The sequence below is a fragment of the Antennarius striatus genome, chromosome 10, assembly GCF_040054535.1.
Source record: "Antennarius striatus isolate MH-2024 chromosome 10, ASM4005453v1, whole genome shotgun sequence".
Classification (NCBI taxonomy): domain Eukaryota; kingdom Metazoa; phylum Chordata; class Actinopteri; order Lophiiformes; family Antennariidae; genus Antennarius; species Antennarius striatus.
The window spans coordinates 12,619,222-12,642,720 of record NC_090785.1 but is presented as its reverse complement, the minus strand read 5'-3'; the positions used below and the strand labels follow the sequence as shown (position 1 = coordinate 12,642,720).

The 23,499-nt window shown below is 41.5% G+C and overlaps 1 protein-coding gene across 1 annotated transcript in view; it reads right to left on the bottom strand.

Moving 5' to 3' along the window:
* LOC137602389 (A disintegrin and metalloproteinase with thrombospondin motifs 2-like) overlaps window positions 1-23,499 on the bottom strand; it is a 124,534-nt gene that overhangs the window by 25,487 nt on the left and 75,548 nt on the right. Inside the window, exon 4 of the mRNA XM_068325070.1 lies at window positions 8,280-8,485. Coding sequence (XP_068181171.1) covers window positions 8,280-8,485 — 206 coding nt within the window. The remainder of the gene's footprint in view (window positions 1-8,279; window positions 8,486-23,499) is intronic.

Here is a 23,499-nt window from a genome sequence, read left to right as displayed (position 1 = left end):
CCTGACACATCAACTTCCATATTAATGACACAAACACACACACACACACACACACACACACACACACACACACACACACACACACACACACACACACCCACACACACACACACACACACACACACACACACACACACACACACGAAAAACGACATTGTAATTTCCATTCCGGCTTTAGCTTTATGGGTTTTTATTCAAATTATGTGATAGTCCCACAGCATCTGCTGTTCTTCTGCTGTATGTGTGCGGTATCCTTTGTGTGTGCGTGCGTGCGTGCGTGCGTGCGTGTGTGTGTATGCGTGTGTGCGAGTGAGAGAGAGAGATCATTGTCTCCAGGTTGCTTAAGTCCTGCCTCATCCTGGTTGCTGCCACTACACTATTACACTGGAGCCCATCTGTTTTGTCTTATTTAATCTGGCAGGATGTTCTCATGCAAGTTCTTTCCTTTGCCAAAACAATCCTTTTGTTTTGTTTGTCAACTTAACATTGAACCATTTTGTGTCATAAATTCTTTCTATTTAGTTGATTCCTCTCAAGCATGTCCTGTCCTTGATTGAGTTCAGTAAATGCTGCATAGAGAGGGACATGACACACACACACACACACACACACACACACACACACACACACACACACACACACACACACACACACACACACACACACACACACACACACACACACACACACACACACACACACACACACACACACACACACACAGAGTTTCTTGTTAATAACTGCATGGGTATATGCAGAAACTAATGCAGGATGAGAGGTCAGCAAAGCACGAAATCATCAGTCAGATAAATAATGTAGCCGTGGCCAGTCGCTTAAGTTAACGGTGTAAGGATGACATGAGGAGAGGAGGACAAGGAGGAGCAAAAGATGACACTAAAGACACTTGATTCAATTACATATATTGTAATTATAATTCTTTAAGTGAGTAAATTATAGATAGAATTAAATGATTCACTTTCAGATGAATGATGAGGACTTAAAATAAGCCAGCTGAAATTGTAATTTGATTTCCACACAAATCAGCTTTTTATTATAGAACACACATAAAACTATGTTATGTTACTGCCAGGAACAAAAAATATTTTATATCTTTTTACAAGAGATTCTTTGAACACAATACTGTTATTATTATTTGTTTGTTTGAGAAAGCCATAAATACATTCAACATTTGTACTGTATTTGTACATTGAATGTCACCTTGAAAGTTGTCCACTGATCTACTGTCCACTGAACACGTGCCTTGCTCCAGGGAACTGAAGCATTGGTAATTAGGAAAATGGAAGTGTTTCACCTTTTTGACCCAAATTTATCCTTTCTGTATGAGACATTCTTTAGGTTCTTTAGCTGAAGATTAAAGTCTCAAACATATTTATAAAACATTTCATAAACAGACAAGTGTAGCAGTATTTCCAACAACACTTGCTGAAAATGATTGACAGTATGATGCTGTACAGTAATGTGGCTAAAACTAAAACCTAAAAGTTGAGCATTGAGCTGAAATCCACCAAGTTTAAAATTATCATTAATATTATTTATAAAATGGTGAATGTGGACTGAATTTAACAGCGACGTGTTTTGAGTATTCTGAGACTGATCACTGATCAGTCTTCAATTGGTAATTTTTTTTTGCATAAAATCAATGAATACAATTCACAGATTGTTCCACATTCCTCTGCTTTGCTTTGGTTGTGGGATTTGATAATATGATTTCAGTCGTGACTGATGTACTAAACAACTGAACAAACTCTGTGAAGCCTAGAGGAAATTCAGTGACATTTTCCTCTTTTTAAGAGTACCCATTAGGCAACCGCAACACAACTCTTCATTAGGAAGGCACTTCATCATGTTTTATCTACGTACCTCGACAAAAAGACCCAAATCTCCAGTTTATTTCTTTGTGTTTATTATAACAGGGGACATGTAGCAGTCAGACGTTCATAAAGGATTAAAGTAAAGTCAAGCCGACCGTATGATATTTAATATAATGAGCTTCAACTCATCATGGAGAGTGAGCTACATTTAATAGGCAAGTTAAATTTGTCTAAAAACAATGTCAAAATATGCATAAAAATACTCACAGCTGCTGATGAGACAAAACTGAGTCATCAAATACAATCTGGCTGGACTGCTACAGACATTAGATAAGACTTTTGGACAGCTTCTCCATATTTTCCTGTCAGCAGACATGGAAGATTTAAAAAGTGAGACCCAGCATTTGAGCTCCCAGTCTGACAGTGCTCCTTACATATCTGTGACACCTGCAGCTAACAAGGTGCCTATTATTACCTGGGCTACCTCTCTTTCCCCTCAATCTTTCACTTTTTAACATGACTTTTCTCTGCCTGCGGGAGCTTTGGTAAAGACGAGTCTGTACAATCTGCACCACCTCCTGACAGCTCTCAAAAAATGATACTTGTCACACACTGAATTTACAGACAATGCAGACAAGACACACCTTAGTAGAATCATGTGGATCATTAAAATTAAACACACACATATACCTCTCTCGTAGACAATGAATATTCATATCCATGGAGAGGGTGATTAACACACTGCAGCACCTTTCTAAAGGTCTCCATTAATACGTGAGACTGACAGGTAGGCAGACAGATCACCGCTGGCCACCAAATCTGTCAGCATGATGATTGCCGCAGGAAGATTACCTCAGAATAGCCTCCACTTGGCATTTGGCACACGGCATATTTTACAGGATTTACCACAACATTTTTGCACCATCAATGTTAACACGGCCTGTCTGACCACTTTTTACATCCTGCGAAGCGGTGATGTATTGTATTTGTCAATGTTTGTGTGTTCGTCTGCCCACCAAATATCTGCATAACCGTTGCAGATAGAAAGAAGAAAGAAAAAGCACATTACTCGGGCGGCAAAGGGGATACAAATGAGATGATGACCTTGACCTTGAGAAAACTAGGTCAAGGTCAAATTTAAACTTTTTTACTCATCGTGGATTTTTGGAAGGCAGTCGCTTGATACCGTACACGCATTCTATTAGTTGATGACATCCGGCTCATGTTCTGTCAGTCTCGGACTTCTATGAGACCCAAAAATGCTTTAAACAGTTGACAAGAGTGTGGGAAAAGGTAACGCAGATAGAAGGTGGTTTAATAGCAGTATGGGGAGGGTTCATAAATGTTTAAATTACCGTAAATAATTAAATAAATAGTTCGTCACTCTATCGCAGAATTTGTTAATTCCGTGTGGTTCCTGGAACACATTAATCACGAGGAACGACGGCGCACTGTGTACATTTTTCAGCACACATCTCTGAAACCTGATAAGATATAATCACAAAACAAAACCCAACATTTTCCGGAAGCCAGAACCACAAAAATGTGTAGGTCAGGGTAAAATGACTACCTTGTTCTTTCTGGTGTTACTCACTTTCTCTTCCTCGCTTTGAACTGATCAAATACACTTGCTCCACAGTTTTTCTAAAATCCGTTTTTCTAATTTGATTAAATTACTCATGCCACACAACTTGAATTTTCACTTACATTTACAGTTAAACAGCTGAAGTATTTATTAGCATTAACATATATGTCTATTTGATTTATTTTTCCTGGTATTATCGATTCAGAAGCTGTTGGTTTGCATTTTAAGCAATTATAGTAGCTGTTTATATCCATTTTTATAAATGAACTCTTCACTTCTCTCCTGTATAATTCAGGTTTGTATTTATCATCTCAGCTGTGTCTAAGAAACAAATCTGAAATAGCAGTTATTGTGTACATTTTACTGTACACAAATAAATCAAGTATTGCTGTTCAAATTCTCGTGGAGTCTTTAGCACCACACTTCTGTTACTGATATATCAGTATATGAAATATCAAAAAGAGACCAACATGTCTTTGCTTTCCAATGGAACTAGATTTTTCTATTACTGTTGAATGCAAAATGTTTCATAATTAAAAGGTTCTATCTGGTTTGGGGCACATGTCTATTCTATTCCTTCGTTCTGATATTTTCAGGAACGATACATAGGATTTTACTTTTACCCCTCAGGTCTTCCGTAGTTGATAAGTCCTTGCTGTTTTACAACGTGCATGATAATTGAGTGGATCTGCATATATTTGCATGCATCCATTGATATATTTTGACACTTACAGAATAATTAAACCTGGAGGTTCGATCTATACTTGTATGTTTATACTCCAGGGATGGGAGGTAAACACATGGGAAAGGAGTGGGAGGCAGACTTTTCAAGACGGGATTTAGTGGCATTCTGAGGGAGAGCTTTGATGTCCTGCAGACAGCAATACCACCCCCATCCTCCAACACACACAATTTGACCCTTAATTCACTTTGGTTGGTAGTCGTTCAAACAGACAGATAGAAACACAGAGCTGGTTTGGAGTGTTCCTATCGGAGCAAAAAAATCCCCCCAAAAAACATATAAAAACATATTTCATGTAAATACCATCACAGGTAAGAGTAGAGAATGACAATTTAGTCATTTTCTGAACAATTACTGACAAATTAATTTATATATGCACAGCATGTATGACTTTGTTTAAATGGTAACTATGGAAATACGATTTAGCAAATCAAGTTCCAACTGAATTCATCCTGTGTGCCTTCTCATAAGCTTGTTATTACTGATATTATACTTTCAAAGTTTTTTTCCAAACATTGCTGAGGATATGTTCTATTACTACACCAGTCAGGAAGAAGGAGCGATGTTAAAGAGCTCAGCATAAAGCAGCCCGCTGCTGCTGAGAGTCTGGGGGAGTGAGGGAAAGGCAGGAAGTGAAAGAAATAACATAGACACATACTCTCAGAGAGGAAGAGAAGGAGGGAGAGGGAGAGAGAGAGAGGGAGAGACAGAAAGAGAGAGAGAGAGCACACCCATCCTGATGTGAGCAAAGCAAACTTTCAAGAAGAAAGTCACCAAGATGCCACGCGTGGGAGGCAGCCCTTATTTATTTATTTCTGTTTATCTGGCTGTCAGTAATTTATTCTGAATGCCCTGTTTAAAATACTTCTTCTCCCTCTGTCTCTCCATCACTTCCCTACAGATTAGAGGGGTGCTGCGAATCTCCTTCGTCTGTACTGTCATCTATCTAAAAGGGGAGGCAGAGAGCACAGCAGCACATGTTCTTTCTAGAGTGCTGAGCTGAGACAAAGAGGTGTGGTAGGTTTTGTTGCTGTACGCCTGCACCTGCTTAACAGTCAGGGGCTGGTTCCTCTGGTAATGGGTCTCAATACAGGCAAGAGCAAAGAGGAGCTCGCACACACACACACACGCACGCACGCACGCACGCACGCACACACACACACACACACACACACACACAGGTACGCACACACGCACAGCACTTAATTCAGCTCCCATACCAGAGGGTTAATTTGCAAAGATTAAAGTCTACAGTGTTTTCAGTGTGACAACACACACACACACACACACACACACACACACACACACACACACACACACACACACACACACACACACACACACACACACACACACACACACACACACACACACACACACACACAAGCAAAAACAACTGGGAGCTTGAGCACTTCACTAAGTGTTGCTGTAGCCTGGAGTGTACTGCCTGCTGCTTCGCTCCCTCTTTTTTCTCTTCTCACACGATCATGACTGATGATTTGACACAAAGACTGATGAAATTATATGTTGGAACCACTTCAAAGTAATTTTACACACACACACACACACACACACACACACACACACACACACACACACACACACACACACACACACACACACACACACACACACACACACACACACACACTCAAATAAATGGAATCTCATCATATTCGGATATAGACGAAAGGATTACCTGTGGCTGATTGCTGGATGAGAACATGTAAAAAGGAATTGAATCCTCATACCCTGGATGTGTGTGTGTGTGTGTGTGTGTGTGTGTGTGTGTGTGTGTGTGTGTGTGTGTGTGTGTGTGTGTGTGTGTGTGTGTGTGTGTGTGTGTGTGTGTGTGTGCGTGTGTGTGGTGGTGGTGGGGTTCTCATCTTTAACCTCTCTGTGATTTACCTCCACTTCAACTGAAACTGAACAGTTTTATTAGTTTTTTAATTACATTTTAAAAGCCAGATGATCGCTGTGTTGTGTATTTGGTGTGATGGATGGGCATGAAGATTTTTCATCTGGTGATAGACAGCAGTAGATAGCACTGTTGCCTCATAGCAAGAAGGTTCTTTGATTCCACCTGGTGCCTTTCGGAGCAGAGTATATATGTTCTCTCTGTGTCTGTGTGGGTTCTTTCCAGGTTCCCCAGCTTCCTTACACCTCCACAAACATGCAACTCAGGGGCTTTGGTCACACCAAATTGTCTATAGGTGTGAGTGTGAGTGTCAGTGGGTGTCTGTCTGTCTGAGTAGCCTTCGGATAAACTGTTAACTTGTCTAGGGTATACTCCGTCTCTTGCCTGTAGTCAGCTGGGATAGGCTCCAGCGTAATCCCTGACCTGGATTCAGATAACCAGCTGAGGAAGAGACAATTAAGATTGTTTCATATTGAAGAAGGTGAATTTAAAAAAAGAAAGAAAAAGACTTGTTTAACTAACAGGACACACTTGTTCATATTTTAACAATTGTCATGATACCATGCACAACCACTAATAGTCATAATTAGCAAATGCATCTTTAGTAAGAGATTGAATTTAACAAATTCCAACTGCTTGTTTGATCTGGCAAACATCATGTTGTAGACCACTGCGAGTAGAATGTTACACAGGGTATGTGACTGTCCATTGTAATATTGTGTAATTTGACTGTAATGTGTGCACAATATGGAAACGATCATTTCAACTCTGAAGAGGACAGTATAGTACCAGAGCAGAAGAGCACAGAGAGCTGGAAAGAAGACAGGATGTGAGGAGAACATGAGATGAGAGGAGAGCAAATCCCACTCCCACAATCCTGCTACACTTATGTGTTAGGCTTGCGTGACCCATGCCCCACCCTTCATAAAGCTGCGTGGAAATCAATAGTTTAGTCCAGTAGATTTTAAAAGGAAAGAAATGGGAGGAAAATTTCAGGGTCTTTCCTTTATTTGGGTCTGAACCAAAATTTAATGAGCTTTTTCCTGTTCGAACGTTCACCCTTTGACCAAGTTTCCTGGGAATCAGTTTTTTTGCACAGTCCTGCTGCTATAACAAATGAAAACAGCCTCTTTTAGCAGAGGCAGCAAGTAATTGCTAAAAGGCCAAACTTCACATAACAACGCTTAGATTTATTTTTTCATGATGATAATTTGAGTTGACTTCCACAGATCTCATGTTTGCCATGTCCGGGTTTTCATGATATATGAACATTCTGTAATGACAATAGATTTGTGTTGACAAATGGAGTGTGTGAAAGGACTGATTGGTTCTATTAGCAACTTTTAACAACTTAATACCTTTATCGTCACTCTTTTTCCTTCTATGAGGAGAAATCCTTCAAGTGAGGTTGCAAGAATTTCTTGGATTTTTTAGATCTTGGCCTATTTTTCACGCATTTCCTGTTTTGTTGTAGTGGAATCTCTAGATGAGAGAGAATGTCCAGATCAAAGAGTAAGTAATTAGTTATAAAATGTGAAATTTATGTATGCAGATAGTCCTCAACCTACAAACACAATTGGTTCCGGACGTTGTTCGTAAGCTGAATTGTTTTTGAGTCATTATGTATTAAATTTCAATATCTAATTGCCATTTGAGATCATTTAAATGCATCCAACAATAGCCAGACTCAGTTGTTAATGTCGACTATCCACAGTTATCTACGGTTGTGATGTAAACCACCAAATTGAATACATACTTATTGGTAAATTTAAAATAAATTAGTTTTTTGCCACTGCAAAATAATACTAATTCCTGTATTTGTTTTATAACCTTAACAACGACGTAGGGTGAGGCACTGTAATATAATATACTTTTGTAGTGCCAAAGAGGAGGAGGGAGGTTTGTAAGTCAGACATTTGTATTGTGATACAATTTCAGAAAACTTTGGATATAAAAATAAGTAATTGCTGTAAATGATCAACAGAAGAATTTTCATAGAGATAATTATTCAACTTGTACACTATTAACCAGTATCTTGCCTTACAGTGACAGATTGACACATTTCCACCCATTAATTAATCTTAATCCACTCAGTATAAAATAACATGTGGTCAAACCAGTGACTGACTGCCTGAACCACCGCCTGACCTGCTGCCTTAATACCTCAGTGTGTGCATCAAACTATAAGCCCCCAACACTTACTATGTTCATGAGTGTGAGCAGGTACTTTTGGACATGCTCCTTCCCGTGAAACTGGACCACCGAGTCGTCGACGCCCAGCAGCACCTCAATATTGTACGCCCTGTCCAGGCTCTGCCGGCGCATCCGGCCAGCTCGTGTATGGTTTATGCTTTGCTCCACGCCCCGGTAAAGAGACTCCAAGTCCATCAGACCGCCGAGATCAGCTCCTGGAGAAAGAACACACACAAGAACATGTAATCTGTGACGAACCATGACCAGCCTAGGGGTCAGAACAGCACCAGATCAACCAGCCTTTTACAGTGGAAACAATCACTTTTTCTTATGACAAAGAAACATTTTAAATTTTATCAAGCACAATTAACTGTGTGCTGAAATTTCTAAGTCATATTGTTGTGTATTTACCCACTAAATCTGCAAGTGTTTGCATTTTCTAGATCTGCTCAGCTGGTGTCTCCCTCTCTGTTTCTTTCTATTCCAACAGCACAAATCCAGGTGAGGATAAGTGTTATATTTCATCAAAAGTCATTTTAAGCATTTTAGTTATTTATTAGATTTGGAAAATTCTTTAGTTTCTTGCAAATATAGATTTAACAATGAACTATTTTGATGATGTCTGTGTTCCATTGACTTTCAAAGAAACCAGTTGACAGGAATCAAGGATGCATGTACTTTGTAAACGATGATACTTTGTGATTTTCCCAACACAATTATTCTCCTCTTCAACCAAACAGTTCTACTCCCGTCTAGTTAAAGCAGCAGATGGTGTTTGCCCAACACATGGATGAAGTTGGTTCCCTCACAAAGGGGCTTCCCACCTTTTTCTTGTCTACTACATACTAGAAGAAAAAATACTCAAATTACCCGATAATTTCGAATAGTGGCATTTCTATTGGAAAGTGTGCTACTTTATTTTAACTACAGAAGTTGAAACATCTTGTTTCCTCAATGAGGATACAGGAAATAAATTCTCTTGTCTCCATTGTCAAGGTGAACCTTCCATCAATCACTGTCGTCCCTCGTTACACGACCCCCTTCATTCTCCCAGTTGGGGGACAGACTCTGCTTTTATGGAAGCTGTGGAAGTCATGAAATATTGAATGTGTGGCATCTACCGCTGTCCTCCGTTACTCTGAACAAGGCGTTCAACAGATGAACACACCAGTGTGTGTATAAGTTTTGTGTATGAGTGCTGCATAGACAAATACTTCCAATTGGGCAATAAATCACCTCTTTAGCAGAGGTTTTAATTCTGCATGAACGTGGTTGCAGGGTCAAATAACTAATTTTTTTTTAGTATTTATTTGTCTTTGGTGGTGAGTTGATTCAACATGTGGCATTAGAGACAGTCTCTATCCTGAGAGACTGCTTAAAAGTTCGCAGATGTCTTCACAGACGTCCTCAACATCTCCCTGAGCCAGGCTGTCATCCCAACCTGCCTCAAAACCACCACCATCATCCCAGTCCCAAAGAAGTCGTCCCCATTGTGCTTCAACGACTACCGCAAGGTTGCACTCACTCCCATCTTCATGAAGTGCTTTGAGCGGCTAGTCATGCAGTACACCAAGTGTGCCCTTCCGTCAACCCTGGACTCTTTTCAGTTAGCTTACCGGCCATCTCCACTGCCCTACACTCAACCCTCACCCAACCGGAGACCAAAGACTCATACGCCAGAATGCTGTTCATCAACTTCAGCTCAGCATTCAACGAAATCATCCCCAGCAGCTCATCCATAAACTGGACCAGCTTGGACTCAACACCTCCATATGCAACTGGCTGCTGGACTTTCTGACAGGGAGACCATAGGCAGTTTGAGTTAGCAGCAACACCTCCAGCACCATCACGCTGAACATGGGGGCCCCCCCAAGGATGCATACTGAGCCCCCTCCTCTTTCCTCTGCTGACCCACGACTGCACACCAACTTTGAGCTCCAACCTCTTCATAAAGTTTGCAGACAACACGACTGTGGTGGGTCTCATTAACAACAACGATGAGACATCCTACAGAAATGAGGTGAGCCGCCTGGCTATGTGGTGCAAGGACAACAATCTCCATCTGAATGTGGAGAAGACGAAGAAGATTGTTGTGGACTTCAGGAGAGCATGCACCCAGCATGCTCCACTAACCATCAATGGTGCTGCAATGGATAGAGTCAGCAGCACCAAGTTCCTGGGTGTGCACATCTCCGAGGACCTGTCCTGGAGCCGCAACACCACATCACTGGCCAAAAAACCCCAACAGTGCCTCTACTTCCTCTGCAAACTAAGGAGCGCAAGAGTCTCACCCCCATCATGCTCACCTTCTACAGATGCACCATCGCGAGCATCCTGACCATCACCGTGTGGTACGGCGCCTGAACCAGCCTTGAACTCTACCCTCACCTGCCCCCCACCCCCCAGCACCTGACAACCTCTCTCTCTCTCTCTCTCTCTCTCTCTCTCTCTCTCCCTCTCTCTCTCTCTCTCTCTCTCTCTCTCTCTCTCTCTCTCTCTCTCTCTCTCTCTCTCTCTCAGTTTCATCTGTGCTGTATGTCATGCATATATGTTACATTTGACAATAAGTTGACTTTGACTTGGGAATGAGTTGGAACTTCAGCATTTTTGACACAAACAGTAGAGAAAGTGTTGTGCATAGGGATACGAAAGAAAATGCAGGGGAAGATAAGGGGAGAAAAAGAGAGATCTGTCACTTTGTCTCCCAATCAGCAAGGGGCATTCCACTTTCCCACTCCCTCTTATGCAATGTTTCCAAGGCAACGGGCTCATGGGTAATACAACGACCGCTTAGCTAATATTGGCTCCTGAGTCGCAAGCGGAATGGAAGCCTGAATATGATCTCATATCTGCTCCAGCATGTGTGGTTGAGTATCTGTCTACATCAGTTTCCAAAGATGGAGAGTAATACGGAGAATGTTTGCACACACACACACGCACACAAGCACACACACACACACACACACACACACACACACACACACACACACACACACACACACACACACACACACACACACACACACACACACACACACACACACACACACACACACACACACACACAAAACATCCCTTCTCCTTGTTAGTTGCTCCCCTCATTAAATTTGTCTTCAACAAGCCTTACGACAAAACATCTGCTTTTTAAGATACTGTACATACAAATATTTCTACCTTTTGCTTATGTAATGTTGAGACAAAACACACAAAAAATGTTCTCACTTTTAAGTCTGTGTCTTCGCAAAATTGCAGTGCTTGGAAAACTCCAAATGAGACAATGAAGGGAGGGGGTGTTGCATAATATAAGGCCAGAGCTGTAGGGTAAGTGGAAGGAATAAGGTAGACATAACAAAGTGACATTGGCAGACTGGGAAACATGCAGTAAACTAAAAGGCTGGTCAGGGCTTGACCAGGTGGTGAGCTCTGTCAGTTTGAACCTCTCCATTTCCTCTTAGCTCTGTCCTTTCTTGCACTTTGCTAGAAAGATTATTTTTCTTTCACTTCAGCTGTTTTGGAGGAAGTTTTTTTTTTCTACAAAGAACACTGTGGAGGAATAAGGTGCAAGAGAGATTGAGGGAGGTGCTGAGGGAGGTGAGAGGTAGAGCTGCGGGGTGTGATGGATGAGAGTGAGAGGTCTTGTGAGTTCCGTTTCAAGCTATTGCATGGTAGAGAATATCGCTCTCTTGCAGATGTATCTGAGTCTCTGTGTGAGACTGTAGGTGCAGCATCAGGATGTGTTGCTCTGTTTCCCCACAGCTTAATATAAAGGCTTAACCAAACTGTTATCATTCTTAACTTACATGCAGGGGAAGGATCATAACAATTCAAATTATTCCTTCTTTCCTGCCACAGTCCTTATCTACATGCACACAAACAGACGTGTACATGCTAGCCATTTATGTCCCCACTCTTGAAACTTTATTACTGTCCCCTGCTTAAAATTAATTCTCTTGTTACACTCCTTTCAGCATTCCAATATACACTCTGCTTCCTGTCACACAGAGCACACTCTCCCTCCATTTTATCATTCAGGTGAGGAATAGAGTGCAACCTTATTAGGAGACAAAGGTCCTTTGTTGTTCAACCTTTGCAAAATGTCAAGAATGTATGCTTGCCCACTAAATAGGAGGTGAGGAAGAGGAGTGGGCGGTGGGTGAGGAAAGTATGGAGACACTATAAGGCACAAAAGAGAGGAATAATAGATATGATTATTCAGGTAAAGCATCATCTTACTGCTGAACAGCGGCCTTTGGGTTAAGTTGACTGTTTGGTAGTCAGGTGTGGCATGTCATTCTGCTCGACATTCAGGGACTTCACTGTATAACGACTCGCTTTGACCTTACAATGGTTGGTCTGGCCTCCTCAAGGTGGATCCTCAAGTATGTGTGGATTTGAACTTATGTTTCAAAGACCTCTGTTCAGAGATGCTCAAGAAATTGTTTAATGCACATGCCTTAACAGACCTCAACTCTCTTCTGTTTGCAATCAGTGTCCTATAATCTGCTGCATACCATTCGGTCTAGTTAGGATGCTGCATGACTACATTTAGAGAATTTAAAGAATGTGCATCATTATCACTCCTTTATTGGCATACAGTTTCAGCATTTATTATCTACTTGGTACATGATCTCTTTAAACCGGCTACACGTCATCCAGTGAAATAATACCACTACATTATACTCATTTCTATATCATAGATTGTCATACAGTATATGCCACAGTTACACAATACTTTGGACACTTTGATAGTTTGCAGGAGTGAAACAAAGGCCCAATTACAATTCTTCCTTAGCCCTAGCACTTGCCTCCTTTAGTGCATTCCTGTGTAGGGTAGTGTGTCCCATTTCTTTAGGGGAATGAGGAGTAGTGGTCATCTAATTCCCTAGACGGCCCTAGATGAAGTGTTTTCAGAAGCAGACTCAAAATACCGCCGTAGAAGGTAGTGGTAGAAAAGGGTTTGCAGATAGAGACAGCATAAATGAAAGATGGCAGCAGCTTCAGTATAAGAAGTACATGAATGATTTTTGTCTTAGTCAATAACTATACAAAAATAATAAAAGTTTTTACAAATATCTACTTCATGTAGACACAAATTAATTGGGAGTTGGTTCATGAAATAGCTATTCATGTGAAGGGAGAATAGCAAAAAGTAAATCATAGCTATCCATCGAAAGAAACAAAAATGAATTTAAACTTCTGTCAGCGACAATGGAATCTGCTTAACCCTTGTAGTTACAGAGCAAGCAGCAATCTAACTTTACATAGCTGCTGCTAATATAACCTTCTTCTTCACCTTTCGGCTTTTCCCTTCAGGGGTCGCCACAGCGAATCAGTTGCCTCCATCTAACCCTGTCTTCTGCATCCTCTTCTCTCACACCAACTACCTCCATGTCCTCTTTTACTACATCCACAAACCTCCTCTTTTTGTCTTCCTCTAGGCCTCCTGCCTGGAAGTTCAAAACTCAGCATCCTTCTACCAATATATTCACCATCTCTCCTCTGGACATGTCCAAACCATCTCAGTCTGGCCTCTCTGACTTTATCTCCAAAACCTCTAACATGTGCTCTGATGTACTCATTCCTGATCCTATCCATCCTGGTCACTCCCAAAGAGAACCTCAGCATCTTCATCTCTGCTACCTCCAGCTCTGCCTCCTGTCTTTTCCTCAGTGACACTGTCTCTAGACCAAACAACATCGCTGGTCTCACTACAGTTTTGTACACCTTTCCTTTCATTTTAGCTGAAACTCTTTTGTCACACATCACACCTGACACTTTCCTCCACCCGTTCCATCCTGCCTGTACACGCTTCTTCACCTCTTTTACACACTCTCTATTGCTCTGGACTGTTGACCCTAAGTAATTAAATTCCTCCACCTTCTTGATCTCTTCCATGGATATTCCTTTCTAACCTCGTCTGTCAGCCTGTCCATCGCCATAGCAAACAAGAAGGGGTTCAGAGCTGATCCCTGATGCAGTCCCTCCTCCACCTTGAACTCCTCTCACACCTACAGCACACCTCACCACTGTCTTACAGTCTTCATACATACCCTCATACATGCCCTGCACTGTTGTAATACTTCTCTGCCACTCCAAACTTCCTCATACAATACCACAGTTCCTCTCTGGGCACCCTGTAATCTTGTAATCATGGTGATAATACATTAATTTTGATTGATTAGCTAAAAAAAAAAATACATAAAACTACAGAAACAGACAAACAGGGTTCAGGATCAACTAAAATTAGTAGAAGGAAAAAGAAACTGTCACCCTCTCTCCTCCAGGGCTGTCGAGGACAGAGTGGTTTGAGCTGGTTTCACATTAATATTTGGAAAGCAACCTGATCTATTTAAAAATTAAAGATTCCCTCAGCCCCAGCCAACCTGTAAAAGTGAACAAAGGTATAGTTAAGTATGAGTTTGAAGTGACCACATTTAATATGTGCCTGGAGAATCTCAGAAGAAAACATACTATTATATACTAATAAACTATTCTATACTAGTATACTATTATTTTTTATTTTATTCCAATAAAACTTGATGGTCTGTCCACATGTAGCTGTTGTTTAGCTGTTAATAGTTCTGTATTTTGCTATGAGGAGCAGCAGGAGATGGTGATATCAGAATGCTGAACTGAGTGTGTACCTGAGTTCAAGGCTGTCTGCTCTCAGGAAGTCCCAGTTTACCACATACAAATGAATTTTCTTTCGGACCTGAGCCCTGAGCTATGTCTTGGTGACATAGCTCAGGACATGGACATTTTGTCCCCTGGTGACAGCTTTATGGGCTGTCATGTTGATGAGTGGCTCAGACAGCGGACTATTAACACTGCTGTTAGCATCTGGACTGGTAACAACACACCATGCTAGCCATCCCACACAATGCGCTTCAGCTGGCTGCTCATTATTTCTACGCTTGACAGCTGTAACGGCTATGGCATGTGGAATACACAATGAACTATGCTTCCCATAATCATATCACCATTAATTATTTAAATGAGCATTAGTAATCTAATTTTAAACGTACAGCTCCCTGAAGACCATTATATTTATTCAAACATCAAAGACTTGCCCATTTATTTAGCAGCTTTAGATTAGAGCTGCTTATTTTTAACTGGGATTTCTATTTTTCTGATGAGATTTATGAGCGGTGTAATACAGTATTTAGGCTTTCAATTACATCCATCTCCCTGTAAAGGAGAAGGGGACCGTTTTTAATATTGCATGAGGCAGTCTTTACAATCAGCAGGCGAGAGGGCCACCTATCCTCGCCACTGCTTGGTATGTCTGGGAGGATTTCTGGCGTTTCAGGAGACAAGGCAACCTTTCACTCGCCCCTCTTACATAACTATCTGTCAGAAACACACAGGGCTGCCGGCTGTTGGGGAAGTTCAATGGTGCACACCAATTACCCTTGTGTCCTGATGTACAGCAGTTGCAATAGTCAAACTGAACCATTTCTTCAAAAAGTTAACAATGTATGCAAAGTGACCTACACATTCATAACACACAAACCACTGAATCAATCACTGACACTTCTTGGAACTGGCAGAATGCCTTATGGTTGAACATGTCACCAAAGAACAAGCTGCTCGGTTAGGCTTAGCGAAATCCTTTAGTGATGTTATAGTCATTAAAACAGAGAAGTAAAACCATGTAAACATCACAAACATCTGGAAACAATGATTGTCTTCTGCAGAAACAGTAATATTTCAAGTCGTCATGTCCCTAAACCCTCTCTCTGGAGGTGTACAGAATCTGATGTGTCATAATTCAGAAATTGACGAGTCATTATGGCCAATAATACAGCACAACCATGCTTATATGGGGCCTATGCAGGTCTGAACCTGACCTGTCTGCCTGTCCTTTAGTGTGTCTGTCAACATCGATCTCAGAATGCCAAGCATTTAGAAAGATCTACCATGAAACTAAGTAGAAAAGCATCTCCAGCCGTCACAGAGCACAAAGATTAATAGGGCATGTAGGATGTAGACTATATCATACAAACATAAGATACTTTTTTTGAAAATCTTCATCTCTTAACACTGTCTGATCCAGCCCTGCTGCCTTTCCACTTACTGTATATATCTATAGATCAGTCTTGCTGGAAAAACAGTGGGTGCATCAAAAGGAAGATAAAGAGAGAGGCTGACAGCAAAGTGCAAGGTCCAGCTCCCTGAGTACCTGTAAATCTCAGAAGACAGCCTTCAGTTTGAAAGGTTTGTTGCCCCCCTGCCACCTCTCCCCCAAAATCCGGCATCAGCTCCTTGCCCATCACCCTCTCTTTCTGTATCCTCATTCTCTTGTTATAGTGTTCCCATCATCCCTGGTCCTCATACAAATGTTCAGAAAAAACTCAGGGACCTCAGCAAATAGTATTGCAGGAAATGTAACTTCCTTTTCTTGGGTCTTACTCTCCAACAGTTTTTATCAAATAGGTTTAAATAACTTTAAAATAATTTTAGTTGAGTGACATATTGACTCAAATTCCCACAATGACTGATTGGCCACTTGGAGGTAGTGCAACAAGCAGTAAACACAACAATGGAATGCAGTATTCCCCAAAACAGAATTCCATTCAGAGAGACACAGCATTCATTCTAAAAACGTTAGTTTACTTGTGCTCCTTGCTTCTTTATCTGCAAAATATTCCACAACAGTACATTCTCCACTGGTAACTACCTTTGTGTGCTCCTTGGTTCAGAAAGTATGAAGCAGATTTACCAAAACTTTCCTGACAACAGCTGCCTGTTGTGGCTGAAAACAGTGTTGATGGCAAGTTGTGACCCAGAAAACCAAAACAATGAAATTACTGTGTAGTTGCAAATTTTGTTAAGGATATACAGTACGTGACCACCTTTAGACTTTTGAACATCATCTCATCCGTTGCTAATATCAAAATGTTGCAGTGAATACTGGGCAATATCTGTTGAACAACCATGTTTAATTAAATGAAGCCATACACAAATTTCATTGCCTATATGTAAATTTAGGATGTGTGAGGCAGGCTTTTTTCATCCAAGACATTTTGCAGGAACTTTTTTAGTCTAGGTTCAGTTTCACACTTTTCACACATTTCTAGCATCAAACAAACAAACAAACAAACAAACAAAAAAACAGTTTTCACATCTCTGCTTTCTAGCATATCAACATTGCTGTAACTGCCACATTGTACTATGGTGGGTTGAATAATGGCTCAATGGTCTCGACAAAGAGGTGACAACTGTATTAAGAACAAATAAATCGATAAATTAATTAATACATGAATACATCAATAAATGAAAAAAATATGGAATTGTTGCCTTGGTCCTGTTTCTCTCATTTTCCCTGCACATTCTCATTCCCCCTTCCTTCAGCCATTGATAGCCTCAGGAAATGTCCTGTTCTGTCCTGGCTGTGAAGAACTGAAACAACAGCCAATGCCAGTCACCAGAGACACCCAGCATCACAGTTATAACGACAGCCAGCCAGCCAAGCATCTGTCAACCTGAGCACTGTGGGGATAGAATGAGAGGACGAGCAGATACTGAAGGGGAGGGGGAGATAGAGAAGGGACTATAATAAGAAGGCCAAATGGGACATTGGGATTGGGCATGCTACCGCGAAGAAATAAGATCTGACTGGAAGATCCTTTTTTTCATCTTAATTTTCTAAATTAACAATAGAAATGACAATCAAATAGACCAGGGGTGTCAAAGTAAAATACAAGGAGGGCCAAAAAAAACAAATTTGCTACAAGCCGAGGGCCGGACTGGTTCAATGTTTATTAAAACATATTGAAATGAAAATAGCCTATCGAACCAAGAGCTAACACAGTGTATTATGTAATGATTAAATAAATAAAATGATATTTTGTTATGGCTCTGTCAGTAACTTTAAGGGTAAACATTTTCAAAAGGTAAACAGCAAAAAAGTAAACGTCCTTCAAAAACAAAATATGTCCCTTAATATGAAGATAAATGCATAAATGAAATTGCATGCATTATAAACTGAAAATACATTATTGTGCATGCATCATTGCATGCACAATAATAATAGTGTGCATGCACAATAATAATGTATTATTGTGCAAAAAAAAAGATTGTGCTGCTTTACAATCCTACCAATCACTGCTTTCAAATAGTAAAATAAAATAAAAAATCTAATCAGTTGTATTCTTACTCATGGCTCTAATCTGCTATTTTCCCTTAGTCCATTCAACTGAAATAAATTTGATAAAATAAAATACAAAAGTCAGACAAAACAATACTTCCTTCAAAGAGACATCGCGTCTTGTAGAAACAATTGTAAAAATTTAACTAAATTTATAATACCTTACTGATCTGTGATGCTCACTTGTCTGAGGCTGACTCTGATATTTGATGGTGTCTCATCTTTCATACAAGTTTATCAATGTTCAGGGTCAGGCTCTGAGCAGAGGAAATTGAGTGAAGGTGTTTATCAGTCCAACAGCTCCTGTGTGATGTTTTTTTAAGCTTCATCAGAGAGAACAATCATTCACACACGTATGTGCTGCTAAACATAGAGAGCGTCCGAACAGCTTGGATGCGCAGCTGGGGCATTGTGTCGTGGATGAAACGTGCAAACTCAGCAGAAGACACAAAGGTTTCCCTTTTACCTCTCTGAAAATACACTTTGACTCCCAACTGGTCAGAAACTCCCCGCTCTCAGCATCCATCTTCCTTATAGCCATTTTTGAGGAATAGAGTAGCTAATGCAACCTCCGCTCTGACTGCTGTTAAACATCCATCCATCCATTGTCATGACTGCTTCATCTGTCGTGGGTTGCGGGGAGCTGGAGCATATCCCAGCTGGCTAAGGGTGTGAGGTGGGGGAAAATCTGGGCAAAACGCCAGTGCACCGCAGAGCCACAGACAACCACAAACACACTCATTCCTACGGTCAATTTGGGACCGGTACATTAACCTGAAGCGCGTGTTTTTGGAGGTGGGGGGAAGCCGAAGAACCCGGAGAGAACCTACGCAGACACGGGGAAAACATGCAAACGCCGCACTGAGCGGGACGCGAACTCGCAACTAACTTGCTGTGCGGCAACAGCATTACCCACTGCACCACAGTGCTGCCCTGCAAATAAACAATTAAACCCAAAGCAGGGTTGCTATGCTGGAGTGACTTCCCCTAACGTTGCATCACCAGCAGGTAGATGTAGCCTGTGGGCTGGTTTTAATAGTAATTAAAAATCCTCCGGCGGGCCATAAATAATTCTCCACGGGCCACATTTCGCCCGCGGGCCTTGACTTTGACATATGTGAAATAGACTATTAACACAAAAATAAACACATTACAGGAACAGCATTGTGTTTGAAACATGCAAAAGTCTTGGTCAAACCAGCAGCATGAAGTTAGACCAACTGGAGGGTCTCCCTCAGGTATCTTTCCCTCTCTATCCAGTCCTCTCCTTCCCTGATTCTTTCATTTACATATACATTTGAATGTATTCTAGAAGCTATACCGATGTAGAAAGGGCAAGGCAAAGAGAAAGTCTATATAAAGGTGAAAGACAATATATATGCAAATATTCAGGCTTACCAGAAGAGCCAAACCTGACATGTCTGCCATAGGATGAGGATTTATTATCCAATAACATCTCATCATAAATGATAATGATGAACACATAAGCCAGGCAGCGACATAGTTAAAAACCATCTGTAACCCTGCTACACAAACAGTAAATCAACAGGGATATCTTAATGTGGTGAGGTTGTGCTTCAGTACTAGTGCATTTTCCTTTGTTGTGGTTGTCTTAGCACCAAACCCTTGAGTTGTTCTCCAGGATTACAAAAGCAGCAGTTATGTTTTTGGAAAATAGGAAGATAAAAACAATAAGAATCTGTACTTCATGTGTATAAACCACATATATTTAGCAAATGATTTACTAATCATAGAAACAAGAATTAATGTCAGTGCCAGAACGGTTTATGTCAATCACAAAAGTTTACTGAAAAATGCCTCATTTTTTTCCAGTTCCAACCAGATAGTCTTTGATCAAAATATTAAGGTGATCTGTAGTAATGGTAAAAAAAGTTTGAAGATTCCTGTGCTAAAGGTGAAATCCAATGAAAAAAAATAAAAATTCAATCCTTGCTTGCTTGGTATCTGATATACAGTATGTCAAATTTTCCTCATTAAAATTAATCATTGAAATCAAAATAACGAAATGCTTAGAATATTCTTCTTCTTCTTCGTCCAAACCATCTCAGTCTGGCCTCTCTGACTTTATCTCCAAAACCTCTAACATGTGCTGTCCCTCTGATGTACTCATTCCTGATCCTATCCTTCCTGGTCACTCCCAAAGAGAACCTCAGCATCTTCATCTCTGCTACCTCCAGCTTTGTCTCCTGTCTTTTCCTCAGTGACACTGGTCTCATCACATTTTTGTATACCTTTCCTTTCATTTTAGCAAAAACTCTATCATATATCACACCTGACATTTTTCTCCACCTGTTCCATCCTGCTTGTACACGCTTCTTCACCTCTTTTCCACACTCTCCATTGCTCTGGACTGTTGACCCTAAGTACTTAAAATCCTCCACCTTCTTGATCTCGTCTCCCTGTAACCTCACTCTTCTATTTGAGTCACTCTCATTCACACACACGTACTCTGTCTTACTGCGGCTAACCTTCATTCCTCTCCTTTCCAGGACAAACTTCCATCTCTCCAGCTTCTCCTCCACCTGTTTTCTGCTCTCGCTACAGATCAAAATGTCATTTGCAAACATCACAGTCCATGATGTCTGTGTAGGTTCTCAGTTATCCAGGTCATGGTTATCCAAAGCTGTTTAAGTCAATCCACTGGACGTTAAGAAAGTTCTTAAAGACATTTCGTCTCTCATCCAAGAGACTTCTTCAGTTCTGAAGGTGGCTGGTCATGTCCCAGCTTATTAACCCTGTGGGGTGTGGTCAGTGCTATTCACATTCTAACAACCCGTCTGGCACCTCAACGATTGTTGATGGGGGTGTCAAAGGGGGTCGTTGAAATGTGAGTTTCACCTTTGTATACTAATGTCAAAGTCAAAGTCAGCTTTATTGTCAAATGTACCATGAGGGTCATTAGCATGTGACACATCACCTGGGTCAATCTGCTGAGACAATCTTTTTGGGAGTTTTGAAAGGACATAATTGAAAATTGGCGAAAGGTGATGTCGTAGACCACCCCCCCTGTTCAGAGATGGCTTCTCCACTTTGACGTGGATGGCGTCTTTCACTCCTCTCTCAAACCATTTATCTTCCCTGTCCAAGATCTGAACAACAGTGTCCTGAAATGAGTGTCCCTCTTCCTTGAGGTGAAGAAAGACTGCTGAGCCTGTCCTGATGAGTTGGCTCTTCTGTGTTGAGCCATGCGCCTGTGTAGTGGTTGTTTGGTTTCCCCTATGTAGACATCTTAGCATTCCTCGTTGCATTTAACTGCATACACCAGATTGCTCTTCTGACTGTGTGGTGTGGGGTCTTTTGGGTGGACCAGTGTTTGTCGGAGGGTGTTGCCCAGCTTAAAATACAGAGGAACCTTGTGTTTGTTGAACACTCCCGTCAGACATCCTCGGAGTGTCAGCTAACAGTGGGAGGTGCCAGCTCACCTCCAGGCCACTGCCGAGGCACCCTTGAGCAAGGCGCCGTCCCCCCCACAAGCTGCTCATTTGGGGCGCACCCCGAAGTCGCGACCCTTCACTCTACCTCCCCATGTACTAACATTTGTACTAACCGCATGCCTACAGGCCCCTAGTGTGTTGTGTTTGTTCAGGGGCTTGCACACAACTTTGTAAGCATGGTTTGACATATATAAGCCTGTAAAGAGTGTAAAGATAATTTCCCCGTACTGGATCAATAAAGTTGACTTTCTTCTTTTCTTCTTGACTCAATACTGCCACCACATGGTCTGGCATGCTTATAGCCGTCTTCAAAAACGCACTGATGCGTTTACGTGTGGATGGAGGTTATTTTGAAAACACTGTCGTGTGGACGCAAATCGTTTTCGATGCGTTTTCAAAAAGTTGCGTTTTCAAAAAAATCCGTCATCGTGTGGACGGGGCCTCAAGATTAGAAGATCTCGATAATGTTTAGAGTATTTCCTAAGTAATAAACCTGAGCAATAAACCAGAACAACAACCCTTCCCATGTAAAGACCTTAACAATGAAACTAATATTCCTTCAATAGGAGACACCGGTGAGCCCATAGCACATCTGTGTTTCTGCCTATAGAAGTTCCCTCTGTACTGGAAATAGGTGGTGTTTAGGCAGAGGTCCAAAAGTTGGCAGATCTGGTCGGGGTTGAGGTTTGTCCTGTCGCTGAGGGTGTTGTCCTGTGAAAGCCGTTGTCTTACTGCTTCCACCGCCTCCTTTGTGGGGACACATGTGAAAAAGGAAAGTGTAGGATACCATGGGCTCATCTGTATCCAATCTCAGTCCTGTCACCTTTTCTACAAAGTCCATGGAGTTCTGTATATGGTAGGGGTTGTTACCCACTAGCAGGGCCAAGATGGTAGCAACATGCTTAGCAATGTTGTATGTGACCAAGTTGATGCTGCTGACAATGGGTCTGAGTGAGGTTCCCTCTTTATGAATTTTGGGGAGACCATATATGCATGGGATAGCTTCCCTAGGGTACAGGCGATAGTAGAGCAGGCGGTTTATAGTTTCCTCCTTCTGTAGCTTCTGTAGGCATTCCACAACCTTCTTTTTGTAGCTGCTGGATGCGCTTCAGGGACTCGTAGGTCATGCTGTCGCTAAGTAGAGATATACCTTGCTGTGGTAATCTGTTGTGTGCAGGATTACCGTGCATCTTCCTTTGTCTGCTAGAACGATAGTGATGTTCTGGTCCTTACTCAGCGCCGTCACTGCCCTTCGTTCCTGGGTGGAGAGGTTAGAAGGGGGGACCTTAGCTTCGGAAAGGGCTGCTGTTACCTTTAGCCTTAGTCCCTCTGCTTCTGTTGCGGAAAGGTTGTTCTTTTTAATGGCTGATTCTGTAGCAGTAATGAGGTCCACAACCGGTACACGCTGTGGGGTGATGGCAAAATTCGATCCTTTGGTGAGGACGTCCTTCTTTGGTTGGGTGAGTTCTCTGTCTGATAGATTCCTCACCCATCTGTCCTGTGCATTATCTGTAGTTGTACTCAGTGGTTTCTGCGTCCAGCTGAGTTGTTTTGTCCTTGTATTTTTGTTTGTCTGAGATTGGAGGCTTTGAAACTTCTTTGCCTTTCCTTGCTCATCGCGTGT